This window comes from Apus apus, chromosome Z (genome assembly GCF_020740795.1).
Source record: "Apus apus isolate bApuApu2 chromosome Z, bApuApu2.pri.cur, whole genome shotgun sequence".
Classification (NCBI taxonomy): domain Eukaryota; kingdom Metazoa; phylum Chordata; class Aves; order Apodiformes; family Apodidae; genus Apus; species Apus apus.
Window position 1 is genome coordinate 64,336,598 of NC_067312.1, and position 16,298 is coordinate 64,352,895.

A 16,298-nucleotide genomic window follows, 5' to 3' on the forward strand; every position below is an offset into this window, starting at 1 on the left:
GCTAAGTTTTTGCTTTTCTTAACCCAGGATTGATGCCTCTGGGAAGTCAAGAGTCTTCAGACAGTTTAGCAGCAGAAATTGTTACTCCTGAAATAAAGTAAGCTAATGTGTGGTTTGGTTTACTAACATTTACAGTTTACCCATAGGCTTGTTACCTTTCAGTGTTAGAAAGTTTCTATGACTGATGTTTTGGATTTCTGTACAACAGGAGCTCTTCTGTTTAAGACAAAATTCAGTTGACCTCTTGAGTTTGTATTGTGCTCCAAAAAAACATAGGAAAACAAAAATCCTCTTTATCCTCACATTGTGTCTCTTCCTGCAGAGGGTTCATATATCTGCAGCTTTTACGTACATTAACAGACAAAAACTCTTGTAACAATAATCTGTTGTTGCCTAAGGAAAAAAAAGTACTAAACTTGTAAAAGGAAGAGTTGATTATAAATTCCATTTTGTATCATAGCAAATATTACAACCTATTAAAATGAAGAACAACAGTGGCAGAGCTGAAAATCAATGTGTTTTAAGATGTTGCAGGCTGTGTTTAGCTTTGCCAGTATGGTCCAAGTTTTGAGAGAATCGCATCTCAAAAGTTGGTCTTCAGGAAATCTTTTATCTCTACCAACACTGATACAGTATTTTAATACTTGGAAAGCTCAATATGGATCAAAACATACTGTTCAGTAGTAAAATAATATCTGTCTAGAAAGCTAATAATAGAAAATATTTGGGTTTTTTCTAGCTATGCTGCTGCAAGATTTACTCTTGCTACAAAAGCAATGTTGTTTGGAAACAACAAAACATTTTGAATCAGTGTTCTTGAAGTACAGACTTACTGCATAAACCTTCCACATGATTATGTGAGACAGAACCCTAAATGTCATAAATAACCAAGTGCGTTGTTAATGTGATGTGCACACAACTGTTCATCCAGTTTTCTTCCATGGTGATTACATCTTCCCTTTCTGATTGTTTCTACCTCCTCTGAGAGTCTCTGTTCACCATCGGTCACTTTTTGTCAGGACAATTTGCCTTCACTATCCTCCAGTTACTTCTCAGCAGGATAATTCTTAAGTTGGAGAAACTGGACTGTTAAAGTTTAGGTTAATCCATCTTACCATTGTATAAGAGAATTTTGCGTAATTATCTCATTGTCTAAGTCTTTTTTCAGTATTATTCCAGGTGGTAGAGTAGAAGTTTAACTAAGGCTGAATCACAGGAGTTCAGCTGAAGTTTAATTAGAAATGCAGCCTAAGGCCTTATTGGTCCAACTACTAATGCTAAGTCAAGTCACTTATGTAAAGCAGTTTTCAACTTGCCCAAACTAATCATAGAATGGTTTGGAAGGAACTTTAAAGATGATCTAGTTCCAATCACCCTGCCGTAGGTAGGGACATCTCCCCCTAGACCAGGTTGCTCAGATTCCCACCTAATCTGTCCTTGAACACTTCAAGGGAGGGGGCATCCACAACTTCCCTGGGCAACCTGTGCCTGTGCCTCACCACCCTCACAGTCAATATTTTCTTGCTAATGTCTAACATAAATCTACTCTCTTCCAGTTTAAAGCCACTAACACTTGTCCTGTCGTTACCTGCCCTTGTATTAAGTCCCTCCCCAGCTTTCCTGTAGGCCCCCTTCAGTTACTGGAAGGCTGCTATTAGGGCTTCCCAGAGCCTTCTCTTCTATAGGTTGAAAAATTCAGCCTGTCTTCATAGGAGAAGTGCTCCAGCCCTCTGATCATCTTTGTGGCCCTCCTTTGGACTCACTACAGCAGGTCCATGTTCTACTTCTGTTGGGGGCTCTGGAACTGGACACAGTACTTGCCCAGGTTCATGCAGCAGTTCAGTAACAACTGAGATGACAACCTCCCTTAACACTTGGCACCGAGCTTTGCATTCTCCACATTCTACCTGTAAATCTGTTGAGATCCAGTAGGGGTGCTTAGGCAATTATCTTGTGTTGTGCTTTCTACAGTTACAGCTCCTTTAAATCAGGCTTATATTTGGGGGTTTGAGAACATTATTGTTGTTTCACTTCTCTCCCTTAACTAGGTAAAGATGATCTTTACATTATATTTACAACTCCTGTGGTAAACTGTTTTCCTTTTTATAGAGATTGACATACTTTTTTCTGCAAAATTGTATTTTGTGTGTTTAGGGAGAAACTCATTCGCCTTCAGCATGAGAACAAGATGTTAAAGTTGAACCAAGAAGGTTCTGACAATGAAAAGATTGCCTTGTTGCAGAGCCTTCTTGATGATGCAAACTTACGGAAGAATGAATTGGAGACAGAAAACAGGTAAGAAGTTCAGTCTTCTGTTTCAATTGACTTTTCTAACAGTGCCACAATGCCATATATTTTTTACTGTACTGTGTCCAATACTCACCTCCTTGGTACAAGAAAGAGTTACTGGAATCAGTCCAGTGAACGGCCACAAGAACGTAAGTCATTACAGGGCTGCAGCATATTTCACATTAGGAGAGTCTGAGGGATAGAGACTGTGTAGCCCAGAAAAGAGAAGGCACAGGGCAGGTCTTGTCAATTTTTATAAATATTGGGTGGGATGTCTAACGGAGGTGGAGCTAGAGTCTGCTCAGTGATGCCCAGAAACATGGCTATAGGCAGTGGGCAGAAATTGAAACACATTAAATTTCATCTAAATATAAGAACATACTGGACACAGCATACAAGTTTGGATTCCCCAGTACAAGAAAAATATGAGATCTGGCTTTGTTCAGGCCAAAGAAAAAGGTGGCATAGAGGAGGTAATACTGTGATCCACATCTATCTGATTGAAAGGTGTTAAGAAGACAGAGCTAGATGCATCTTAGAGATTGACAGTGGAAGGGCAAAGGGCAGCAGGCATAATACGGAGAATGGTGAAATTCTGACTAAATGCAAGGGAAAAAAACATTCTTGGGGTAATTTCTGGGCTCTAGAAAAAAGGCACAAAGTGATTGTCAGACATCCATACTTAAAGATGTCCAAATCTCTATAGGAGGTGGTTCCCAGCGATCTGTTGTAAGTGTACCTGCTTTAAGAAGGAGGTTGGATTTAGGCAACCTCCCGAGATCCCTTCCAAGCCACGGGTTTGTAGGAATCTGTGGCTGTGTAAAAGCAGTAAGCTAGTAGCTCTCATATAGTAGAACTGACTGACAGATAGTCTGTTTCATGTATAGAGAAATTATTAATACATGCATTTATGTTGTGTTGCATGAGTATCAGAATGTTCTGGATTACTACAAGCTATAATCTCTGGAAATACTGTATGTTTTATCTACTGTTGTAAATTTTATGTGAATAAAATATCTTGTGTAGATGACCTGAAAGTTGTTGTTTTTTTTCCTGTAAAAACAATATAAAATCTCTTTCCTAGACTGGTAAATCAGAGACTTCTTGAAGTGCAGTCCCAGGTTGAAGAGCTGCAAAAATCCTTGCAGGATCAAGGTTCAAAAGCTGAAGATGTAAGTAGAAATGTTCATGAGACTTACATTCAAGTAGTTACCATTTTCGAAGCTTTCAACTTTTTGTAAAAAACATGTAAAATAAATTAGAGATTTCTGAGAGTTTTACACATTTGCTCATACCATCTTATTACTAAATTGTGCTTCTCAAAGTAGGATGTAAGACAAAGTAAGACATTTGTCTAGAAAAGAAAATTATCATGTGTAGAGAAGGTGTGAAATATGTTTTATTTAATTAATTTTTTCTGTTCCAATAGCAGATGTGGTGTCAAAGTTATTTAATTAGAGAGTTTTGTAGGGAATTAAGAAAATGTTAATTCTCCATGTCTTAATAAAGCATCTGAAGTTAAATTTGGTTTAGTTTTCTTAATGAAAGTTAAGGCCTTTCCTGCCAGAGGAAGCTCTGTAATTGTGTATGTGTATGTATCTTGTAATATAAGATGCCAGGCAGGCCAAAACAAACAAGCAAAAAAGTAAAATAATTAGATCCTCAAAACAATGCAACATTTTCTGTTTCTATATGCAGGATTAACTATTTTTAATGTAAGAATGCACGTTGTGACAGAGTTAATGTGGAAAACAACTTTCAGTCTTCCACTCTAAAATTGTGTTTGCCTTCTCCTGTATTTGAGAGAAGAAGCTCTAGAACTTTCTTGAAAACAGTGATTTTCAGGACTGTACGTACGTTCACAGTGTATACTCACAATCTCAGTGTATTGTGTTGCTAATTGGCAACAAGTTGTAATATGTTGCTTTCTATTTTTGTGGGTTTGTTTTAACTAATTTATATAAAACAGTGGAAGCTTTTACTAGCCGCTTATTTTCATATAAGAATGTGTTTAATTTAGCTTATCCTTTTCATTTTCAGAATAAACTATATGAAAGTAAAACATCTAGTTGTTTTCAACTAAGATAATTTTCCTAAATAACTTAGAATGTGTTTTAGAATGCGTTTTAAAGTAGGTCCATACTGTTACATGATTCTAATACATTCTTTGTTGTCTTTGTTATTGGCCAAAATTAGATTTTCAGAGTGAGCAGAAATATGAAAAAATTATTCTCAGATATTGTCAGAAATGGTGCCTGTCTAACTGAGTTCAGCTTTATTTACTGCAATTTGAATTGTGTCCCTTTTTGAGGCTTTGGTTTGAGCAGTAATTTAGGGCATGTCTGCAGCTCATTTACAGGACTGGTTGCAGCCTATGTAGACATCATCTGAGATGATTCCATTAACAGCAAAGCTGTGTGTGCCAAGCAGCCCTTGTTTAAGCACAGCTGCCAAGTTCATGATGCAGTTTCTGCATTCCTGGCTCCTGTGTAGGGCTGAACATGCCAGTGGTGATTTATAGGCACTAATTCCATGGCCTGTATTGCTGAGTTTGGTGTGTAGCAGCATTTCATTTACTCTTAAAGAAGCGAAAGAGAGAGTGTAGACTCAGATAAGTATGGAGTCTATAAGAACCTCTGAAGGTATGGACAATCATGCATCTCCCACACAAAGCAGAGCAAAGTTAAACCCAGCTGCTCAAGTAGATGGAATTTGTGTTGGTACCACCTGAGTTATTCTTGCAAAAATAGTGATTCTTCAGGAGCATGAGAATAAGGGTAAGAAGACACATGGCATACAGTTCATTTATGCATTATTTTCAGCATGGTTCCTCTGTTTTTCACTGCTTTTTTGCAACCATGCACTGAAATCTGTATTTTTTTTTACTTATATTGTAAATATGTTCAATACAGAAAACTGAAGATGCTGTTTGTAGTCAGTCCAGAAACTTATTGTTGTTGTTCTTTTAGTTTTGTTTAGTTTCAAAGTTGAAGTAATTTTTAGGCTTAGCCAAAAATTAGTAAAATCACTATCCTAACTGAGGCAAGTATCATTGCAATGATACATGCTGATTGCTGAGGTCCACATGGAGAAGCAGTTTTGATTTTGTATTGAAGTGCAATGGAAGATGTGTATTAGGAACAGATCATTGCCATTTGTAGTGATCACTGCCACATCCTGTTGGGATGCATGATTAGTCTATCCTGGCTGTTACCTTGTTAGGCAGGGAAAGGACCCCTTACCCTAGTCTTCTGTGCTACAGAATCAGCCCAGATATGCCTAGTGTGGTCAGAATAGCAGGTTTGATTTATTGTCCTCCAGAATGGCAGTGGTCATGTGTAGTGCTGCTCAACAGGTACCCTGAACAGCTTCCAATACATCATTTGCATGCCTTATTATCACTCTCTATTGTCACCTTTGTTCTCCCTTCCTCTGTCCTAATCCCTTCTTACATAAACAACCTGCCTTTAGTCGGTCTGACTCCACTGGACCTAGTCTTGCTAAATCCATGGCAAATCTGGTGTTTCTCCTACTGTTACATATGCAATCTTGGCCTTATATAGTGTTCCAGATACAGTTACTAAGTCCTCCTGACTTGGTACCTCCCTGAAAGGTTCCAAAACTTCTGTTACCAGTTTGGTTAACTGTGAAGTTAACTTTGCTTGTTTGGTGACACACTGGAACAGGTTGCCCAAATAGGTGATCGATGCCCCATCCCTGGAAACATTCAAGGTCAGGTTGGAGGGGTCTGTGAGCAACCTGATGTAGCTGAAGATGCTCCTGCTCGTTGTGGGGGGATGTTGGACTAGATGACATTTAAAGATCCCTTCCAACGCAAACTATTACATGATTCTGTAACTACTTTTGGCATTTTTGGAATCTGAACATCCTTCATGGTGTGGTTTGTAACTTTTGTTATCTTCTCACAGCCTTACCTGTCTTACAAAGCAATTTGCTCAAGCAATGTGCCACAGTTTCTCTCACCCTGCTAAGTTAGCTTAAGCTCAAGCTAAAGCTCCATCTGTTTGCGGCCTTAACAAACAGAACAAAACTAAACTTCTTCTTTAAAAGGGGGACAGACCCATTCCTTTGGCTTTTTTTAGTATGAAAGAAATTTCCAACAAAAATAACCAGTTTCTGTAGGTTTTTTTGATGGAAAGAAACGATAGCCATGAAATACTGGCGGGGGATACTTGTTTTCCAAAATCAAGCCATAATAAGTATTTTTTTTCTGTTATTCTTTAGGTGGAACTTTTTAGCAGTGGGAGGAAAAAACAAAATATCGAGTGTGCCTTTGCTAATTTTTATACTTATAGAATATTATTCTATTATGAAGAGATAAAATGCTTGAATTAAGTGAAATGTAAAACTAGCTTAAAAATTAGGTAAAACTTTTTTTTTTCTTAATTGGGATTTTCTTTTGGGAGACTGTCTTCCTACAAGAGAACAACAATTATGGTAAATACATGTTAGGGGCAGAGGATTTGGATATCTGCCTTTGAAAAAGTAATGTTTGCACATCCATTTTTAGAGTAACTTATTTAAATTGATCTGCTTTGTCACAAGTATATGTGGGAACTTTGGGTGACTAAAATCACACATTTTAGCTTTTATTCTTTTTCCTAATCTTGTGTCTTGGGTAAATCACTCTGGGTTAACTCAGCCCTGCTTCTTTTAATTGTGTGTGCTGTTTATCATTGTTAGTTTCTTGCTTGTGAGAATGTTTGATCTGTCTAGATGCAAGAGTGGTTACTCCCACAACAAAGCTGGTGCTATGCACGTAATATATATGAAAATATTCCAGTGGAATCACTGTTGATAAGTAGTTGTGTCTGTTCCAAGCTAAACCCAAGTGCAACACAAGGATGGCAAAAGCAAAGCTGAGCTTAGTTTTTAATTTCTTACTTTAGGAAAATGGGCACTGCTACCAACCTTTCCCTTTCTTGTCCAAACCAACCAGTAGTCCCCTAAATGATCAGACATAAGTGATGGAGCCAGGTCAAGTGCTGACTGGCCAAGAAAGATGCATACAAACATTTTTTGTTACCAAAAAGGTGTTGTTGCTGCAGTTGTTCAGAGGACTTTAAAAGAAAAAAGCCACATGGTAAAAAAACTGCAGATCCTTAGCTGCTACAGGTTTCTGACTCTGAAGTCGGTAGAGTCATGCTGGCTTGTTTTTCCATCCCAGAAAATCCAACTTTGAAATAATGAAAAAACGTTACTCAGGAATATGATCAAAGACAATATTTTGAAATATTTACACTGTAAAAAAGCAAAAAGCTTTTTTGGATGCACATGGTTGGTCTTTGTTGGCCAGATGTCTAAACTTCTGTTGAAAGACCATTGGAAAAAAAAAAATAAATGTAGGAATTTTGTTGATTTTTATCTGACATTTCAATGGTGTTCTGAACTATCAGTCACATTTTAGACCTCCCATGTGATTTGTACTGGATAAGTACAAACCAGTAAGGGAGTTTCTGATTTAAATGTTCTACTTTTGTCTTGTTTTCAATCATTGTGGCATTAACACAATCCAGAATCACTCCACAGAACCATATGCATTTCCTAATTTTGGTTGTAGCCCAACAGACTGCATATTTTCTGCTGTTTTGTTACTTGTATTATTTTTCTTTTAAATTTACTTTTCAAAACAGCATTTGCTGTCCTTTGAAATTCTGGTTTAAATAAAATTATTTACAGATGTGCTTCTTTACGGGTTTTATATATATTTTTTTAGTGATATGTTTTAGAAAATGTTATAGGGTGAAACTGCTGATGAGCACAGAGGAGAAAAATGCACATGGCGTGAAAAAATGCATAGCTTTAACTATTTCTGTTCATGACTTTCTAAATAGTTTCTTCTGTTGGCTGCTGTTTTGCTTTATACTAATGTCATCTCTGTTTCTTGGCATGGGCTTCTGCTCAAGGCTATTGTGAGTATGGCTTTCTATTTACTTAACACTACTTTCAGTTTATAGACATGTATTTGTTGGGTTTTTTGGGGGAAGATGCTCACATTGTATGAAGTGAGTTTAAAATTAAAGTAAAATTTACTTTGAAGCTTTTATTCAAAGAGCTTATATAAATGTCATTTAACTAGAAAGTGGAACACTGTAAGTTGTATGATATTTTTAATGTATCTGTAATCAATAAAGAGAAGAAACAGAAATAAGGTAAAATTTCTGATACACTCTGGTCAGAAACACTCTACTCGCTCTAGATTCTATGGGGACAGGAATTTACTTCAATGGATTTGCTATGTCTTCACACATATTGCCTTGCAATATTGGTAGACAGCTCTCTGACAAATTTTGCTGCACTTCTTGATTTCAGATTAATTTATTGTCTAATTATAAAACTACTGAAGAAATTAAAACAAGTGCCATAGAATTCTTTCATTTATGGATCTTGCTTTTATTGATCTAGTTCCTGGATAAATATTCTTAAAATGTTAAGTTTGGGAAAGCTCTAATTTCAGGAAAGTAACACAGATGCAGAGGGAAGCATAGCTACCAGAGGATGGCTTTGCACTTGTGATCTAAAACTGAGTCAAATAAAAAGTTGGATTTTGATTAATAGGTCAAAATTATATGTTTTTAAATTATGTTAAAGCTCCATAATAACTTTGAACTTTCTGTTTTAGTCAGTTCTTCTGAAAAAGAAGCTTGAAGAACATCTGTAAGTATTTTGTTTGCCTGTTTTGTTTGCCATTTGAAAATTATATGTTTTCCATATGGTATGGAAGGCAGACAATCATTAATCACGCATCTGGAAAATAATGCAGCTAAGAGAATTTATTTAACATGGGAATGTTTGGGAATCTACTGTTCAGATACTGTTTTCATCTCATAGAAAACCTTTGAAAGCAGTAAGAGTGATGAAGGAGCCATCAGTTTGTGGTGATAGAGAAAACTTTGCTTAACATTGTGTAGATCTTTACACAGGAGGAGTACCTAATTTTGTTCTGAGGAAAGCATACTAATGTAAACAAAATTAATGTGTTTACTTTTTAGTATACATTATGGCATAAAAATAACATTTTAGGAAGTGTTATAGTTCTGCTATTTTGCACTTCTTTTGCTTCCCTAAAGTGCAAAGACCAGTTTTCTTTTTCACTGCCTTGCAAAAAAACCCAAAATAACTAGTTTCAGTTGCCTTTGGGTTTAGCCATTCTTTCTCAATGTAATGTCCATTACAAGTATTAATTTTAGGCATGCATTGTGCAATTAACTGTAAGTTCTAAATCAAGTTTGTAATTGCTGAGAATGAAGCTATTTGTTGTTACAATTATCTATACACCCTAATGTTGTTCAGCTTATTTAACAATTATTTCCACAGAGATATTGTCATTGCCCTCATGCCCCACAATAAAAATCAGTTGTGTTCACAGAAGTACCTCACTATCTGAGATTTTTTTGGTACTGCTTAATTTTCATTGAGGCACAGTTATAATATTTAGAAAACAATATGTGCTTTTATGGTTTGTAACAGTGAGAAGCTCCATGAAGCTAACAATGAGCTACAGAAGAAACGAGCTATTATTGAGGATTTGGAGCCAAGATGCAATAACAGTTGTGAGTTACCTATGCAGTCCATTTCTTTCTTTGTAAAATATTTCATGGGCAAGATCTATTAACTGTAATACCTATAGGACATGAGATAAACAACGTGCACACTTTAAATGGCTTCAAGCTGCAACAGGGTAGGTTTAGACTGGACATTAGGAAAAAAAATTTCCACAGAAAGAGTGGTCAGACACTGGAACAGGCTGCCCAGGGAGGTGGTTGAGTCACCATCCCTGGATGTGTTTAAGGGTTGTTTGGATGTGGTGTTGATGGATATGGTTTAGGGGAGAACTTTGTAGAGTAGGGACTTGGTGATCCCAAGGGTCTTTTCCATCCTGAATAGTTCTATGATTCTATGAAATTACAATGGCTATAGAAATACTGAGTTACTGTCATGCCTGTCATTAAACCTTAGCTGTTCAGAACTGACATGTTTCTTAAGACCTCAATTTGGGAGATCCTTGTTGCCGTCACAAGGGTATTTTTACTTTCAATATATATTCCTTCAGAAATGTGTTGTAATTTGAAAAAATCTTTGGATGCTGGTCAAAGAGAATATAGAATATATGTTGTATTGCTCAAATGATATCCAGAACCCAGCATCCAGGCTTTTTAGCATATCAATGCTAGTTTTTTCCTGAACTGTATCAAAGAAGGTAGATTATTTTTTTCAAGGCTATTTATTATAGAACAAGGCAAAAGATGGCAACTAGTGGCAGATTTTTCTGGTTTGTGCCAAAGCAATTTTATTCATAAAGACATGGAAGAAGACGTAAGTTCAGTATTCATCATTTATATTCTGTATCCAAAAAGAGTTTTCATTTATGTTGAGCTAAAACTGCAGAATATGTTATAAATACCATGGTTTAGGAAATGTTATAAACACTTGGAAATGAGATTCAAGGATTTCATGAGTAGCAAATAAACACATAATCCTGTCATACTTGATAAGCTTCAGTGCGAGTCTTCCTACCCACTAACTTCTGAACATTAGAGCATATTGAGGCTTCTGTAGTTAGTCTCCTGAAATTGCAAGTTGCTTTTTAAAAATCTAGGTCTAAACTTTTGTCTTAGTAACATAAAAATAGTTGCACCTTCTTGCTTTCTTTCCATGCTCAGGAAATGTGTATGAATTATTTTTTGAGATTCCTTTAATTATATAGGGTATGGCCAAATTCCTTGCTCATTGTACAAGAATCATGCCACATTTTGAAAAATGGATTCTTGCAGTCTTGGAGACTATCTGCTATTTGTCTTCTTAATAAGCAATGAAGATCTTACTTAGTCCTGGTACCAGTTTAGTGTTTACTGAGTGCTTAGAGAGAAAACTGTAGGAAAAATATGAAAGAAGATTTCAAAATGAGAGTGCAAAACAGGTGGACTGAGAGTTGTCAGTTATCTGACGTTGACTGAGAACCAGACATCAATGTTATATGCTGTTTGATCCAGGATGATGCAACTGATTAATTATTCTTTTCTGAGGTCAAAGAAGATGTATAGAAGATGTCTAAACAACAGTGGTTTGACATATTCTTATATTAACACTAAAAGACTGTGCAATTAAATAATCCTACTAGTTTGCATTGCTGCTTAAGAAAATGTGGGAGAGAAATTAAGTCGAGTATATTCATGTTACAAGTCTTATAAATTGTATCCAGTGTTACAGTTTGGTAGATTTAAGCACCAGTTGTGCCTGTTAAGAATTATTCCTCTTACATAAAATAGGAAAATTCATACTTACTCATACTGAGAACGATTTATGATTCCCTTCCTCTTTATTTTTTCCTAACTTAAAAAAAAAAGGCAGTTTGTGTATGAACCAGCCATCACATGATGCTATATACAAATACACATTTTTAATCCTGTTTCTGAGCTGTTCAGAAATTAAAACGATGGTATCTGCTACATCAGGTTCCTTATGTTAGCTTTCTTAAACTGAAATACCTTCTAGCTGTGCATTAAATGTTTGTTGAAAAACACGAAAATAAACATAGCATTATTGTTATTATGTTATTTTTCCAATGTGTGCATCTCCTGATACAAAGCACTCAAAATTGAAGAATTACAAGAAGCTTTACGGAAAAAGGAAGAGGAAATGAAGCAAATGGAAGAGCGATACAAAAAGTATTTGGAAAAGGCCAAAAGTGTAAGTACATGTAATCCACATTAATAATCCCTCTGACAGACTTCACCATGTATCCACTTAGCAGGAATAAAAATAAAGGATCTGTATCTGTATACACACTAGGAAGTAAAAGAGTAGGAAATCCCAGGGAATTTTTTGTATCTTCTTTCTGTTGCACGACCTCATACTCATTAATTCTGTAGAAGATTTTACTTTGTTGGGTTTTTTTTGCTTCTGACTCTCCCCTTTTGCTGCCTGTCCATGAGCCCTTCTGATGTCTCTGCACAAATTTGTACCCACTGCTATAGATTTTTGATACAAAGCTTGTTAATCACCCTTTCATGCTGGCTGATGACAAGGAGAAGGTGTTAAAACCTTTCTACTGCCACAATAGCCTATCTAATGGTGGAAGTTCTTCCAGAATTCTGTCTCTGAGTGGCAAATGTATAGATCAGCTAAAGTAGTGTCCATAGTAGGACTGGTGGTATAGAAATAACCAAAAGGAGAGCCACTTGGGTAAACCAACTTAGGGGAAGGAAGCTTTGTGAGAAATAGTACTCTTTAATTGGCATTTGTGCTGTGACTTTTGGGAACTTCTGGCACGGTTGTCATGAAGACTTCTACCTCTTGATGCACACAAATACTGCTTAGTATAGGCACAAGTTGGACCAACAAACTGGTTTTATCAGTTTGGCAGGAAGAGAAAAAGAAGTTAGGGGATATTTTCTTCCACAGGTGGCTGAATCTGTTTATGATTTTTTCTGGATGGTGCAGGCTTCTTGTGGTGCTCAGTGAGTAATATCTGTCTTACCAGGAGCAGCTAAAGTGATAAATAAGTTTTTTATAAATACAGCTTTTAGCTACTTCAGATCTCATCAGGTCATAATTGCTCACATAAATTGCTTATTCTTTTAGAGGGGGTTAAGAATTTACAGGAATAGGCAATTATATGTTGAACCATCTTTAGCAATTTAAATTTGACTTGGCTTTCTTTGTTAATCTTTTGCCTCTGATTTCTGTTCACATTGGGGTTTAGCTAGCTGGTATAGAAACTGTTTTAATATACACTCTTTTATTGATTTCTTTTCCAAGTAAAGAGATCTCTAAGTCAGCCACATTGAGAGCTGTTACATTTCTCTCGTGATATTCTGCATTCTGTTTGCCTTTCCTGTTAAATATTAGCTACTGTCTCAACAGAGGCATATATTAAAATATGATACTGAGGATGTGGGTGTAGTTACAGCTTTGAAATGGCAATATGTGACAAAGTGGCTTCAAGCATAGTCTCCTTTCTCCTTTTATTATACCTTGATGTTTTATTTGAGCTTCTTAAAAGCATACCAATATCTTCATTTATCTGGTCACAGTACTATCAAAAACTTTGCTATGGTTGTGTATCAAGCTTCAGTCTGTAAGTAGGCTCCTAATTTGGCAGAACTTTCAAAGATGCTCTTTCTTTTAAGAAGACAAAATGTTAATTAAATAGATGCAGTACAAAGGCAAGCCTTTACAGGTTGGGGTGGGTGGTTTTGATTTTTAACTTCTCTTGCCTTTTAATTATTTTTGCCACAGCCCCACTAGTGTAAAGTAACACAAGCATAATTAGTTTGACTGGCACAGTTTTGACACAGTGCACCTCTCTTATGAACACAGGCTGAAAGAGTTGGAGCTGCTCAGCCTGAAGAAGAGAAGGCTCTGGGTAGACATTATAGCAGCCTTCTACTACCTGAAGGGGCTACAGGAAAGCTGGGGAGGGGCTTTTTATGAGAATTTATAGCAAGAAGACAAGAGGTAATGGATCAAAACTGGAAGTCGGGAGATTTAGGTTAGACATTAGGAGGAAATTATTTAGTGTGAGGGTGGTGAGACACTGGAACAGGCTGCCCAGGGAAGTTGTGGATGCCTCCTCCCTAGAAGTGTTCAAGACCAGGCTGGATGGGGCCCTGAGCAACTGAATGTAGTGGGAAGTGTCCTTGTCCATGCAGGGGTTTAGAACTTGATGATCTTTAAGGTCCCTTCCAAACCAAACCAGTCTATAATTCTATGATTCCTTTACTTCTGTGTAGCTTCCTCAATGACTTCTTGTGAGATGTTTCAAAAGTCTTCAGGAAATCTAAAGAAATTGATTTCTTTTCTTTTTAGCATATTGTGTTTATGACTGTGTCTCAGAGTATTCCAGCGACAGTTACAGTTTCACTTTTTAATAAGTAGGTTGGTTTGTATGTGCTGTGTTACCCTAGGATGTTATATACAACAGTAGCATTAATTGTTTTATTTAGGAGAGCTTTTTGTGATTGTACCAACTTTCCGTTTGGGTTTTTGGTGAAGACAAGTACAATCATTAAAGCCTTCCACTATAGAAATTGTATCCAGGTCTAGTGTGTAATTTCTTAGGAACACTTTAATGGACCTATTGGAATGCTTTTGCAGGATTCAATTAAAAGCCAACTGGTTTTGTCTTACAGGTCATCCGCACTTTAGATCCTAAGCAGAACCAGGGTTCAGCTCCTGAGATTCAAGCTCTGAAAAATCAGTTGCAGGAGCGGGACAGAATATTTAATTCATTAGAGGTAGTAATCCTCATATTTCCTAGTTGATGCATATTTCCTCATTGGATTTTAGGTATAAACTAAAAAATATACTATATTTTGGTTCTAAAGTTACGCTTTTTTTGATGTTTCTTTTATAGAAAGAATATGAAAAAACAAAAAATCAAAGAGAAATGGAGGAGAAATTTATTGTTAGTGCCTGGTACAATATGGTAAGAATCTCCCAAACTTTTTATTTAAAAAAAAAGGAAATAAACTATTAATAATAATTGTTTCCAGATTATTTGTAGCTGTATTAACTCATCTGCTGTTTCTTTGAAAAGCATTTTCTAACACACAGACACAGAAACAAATACTTTTTAATAATTTTAAACTATTGCTGTACAAGAGTATGTTCCTTTGATAACCATGGAGTAAATAAAAAAAGAATTTGTATGTTATTTTCAAAGTTTAAAACCAAAAATGGCACTTCATAGAGGGAAGGATACCTCGGGTTACTATTCTGTAATCCCAGCCCTTCAGTTATACTGACTTACAGTGTACAAATTTACTTTCTTCTTCGATTGTCCCTTCTCCAGTCTTTAAGTGTTTTTAAATGATAAGCAATACAAAATAAAGAAAATACAGAAAAGCACAATAAAAGCAATACTGCCTACTTGCTGCAGTAAGTACTCAGAGATATGACACCTTTAACTTGAGTGCAAGTTTAGTCCTATGCAAAGGATGTGGAACAGGGACCAGACCCTCACCTAAATTACTCAAACCATAAGGAAGTGACCTAACCTTGAAAAAATGGTGCCTCAAGTTTGAAATTCAAATAGCTTTGTCCGTTTTGGTGAAGTAGGTAATAAAAAAAATGTGAGTGAAATTGTTTGGTGTTCTGTGTTCACTGAGAAGTTTCTCTTTGTTCATAGGGGATGACTCTGCATAAAAAAGCAGCAGAAGATAGACTGGCTAGTACAGGCTCAGGACAGTCCTTCCTGGCTAGACAAAGGCAAGCCACGAGCACGAGGAGATCTTACCCTGGTCATGTCCAGCCAGCAACAGCAAGGTAGAGAAGCCTTGCCCTTAAAAAGAAAACTGCCCTGTGATCCAGGCCACTTCTGTTGCAAGTGACAACATTCAAGGAAAACCAACCAGCATCCTTTCTCTTTCTCCCTTGTTACTGCTATTATTTTACAGTCCAGGAAAGGGTTTTCTTATGTTTTATCATTGTTCTGTAATGCCCTTTGCTTATATTTTTTTGGAGTCAATATCTCTCTCTCTCCCTCTACCTTTTTTGAATGTGCCAAAGGCTTGGAAACATCTAGAGGAGTGCTGTATAATAACAGTGTCGTGTTTGTATAAAGCCTCATCTCTTAGGTAAAGCCTCATATTAGCTGTGTAACAACGTACATTTCCTGTCACAGTTGATAATGTGCCTATAAGGGTTGTTACGCTTTCTAAGACTGTCCTTGTTCAAAGGGAAGTAAGCTTTCTATTTCATGCGCTAACCTGTTGCTTCAAAAAATGCTGAAAACACATCACATAAGTGCAAAATTAGCATATCATATTGTTGTGAAATATATTTGCTACTAAAAAACTTACCAATAGCAAAAATAACTTTTTTTTAATCTCCTACATGCAAAGTTTGCTCTTTTTCTTGGCATTTAATAGGGAAGCAGGATGATTTTTTTTTTTAAGGTTTTTCTCTATCTACCAGTGTTACCTCTTTTGCTGCCAGAGTTGACTATTTTCAAATGGTTAGTTCTAGTCTTCTTGGTCAAGTGT

The 16,298-nt window shown here is 36.4% G+C and overlaps 1 protein-coding gene across 4 annotated transcripts in view; it reads left to right on the forward strand.

Annotated features, from left to right (window-relative positions):
- HOOK3 (hook microtubule tethering protein 3) overlaps nt 1-16,298 on the forward strand; it is an 88,865-nt gene that overhangs the window by 63,805 nt on the left and 8,762 nt on the right. For 2 of the 4 annotated variants that reach the window (XM_051642390.1, XM_051642392.1), the window contains 9 exons: nt 28-97; nt 2,155-2,295; nt 3,374-3,461; nt 8,933-8,967; nt 9,781-9,863; nt 11,900-12,000; nt 14,445-14,549; nt 14,669-14,740; nt 15,443-15,579. In XM_051642390.1, the coding sequence (XP_051498350.1) occupies nt 28-97; nt 2,155-2,295; nt 3,374-3,461; nt 8,933-8,967; nt 9,781-9,863; nt 11,900-12,000; nt 14,445-14,549; nt 14,669-14,740; nt 15,443-15,579 (832 nt within the window). Of the gene's footprint in view, nt 1-27; nt 98-2,154; nt 2,296-3,373; nt 3,462-8,144; nt 8,533-8,932; nt 8,968-9,780; nt 9,864-11,899; nt 12,001-14,444; nt 14,550-14,668; nt 14,741-15,442; nt 15,584-16,298 lie in introns of those variants that run through there. The other 2 variants (XM_051642391.1, XM_051642393.1) reach the window with 2 other exon arrangements.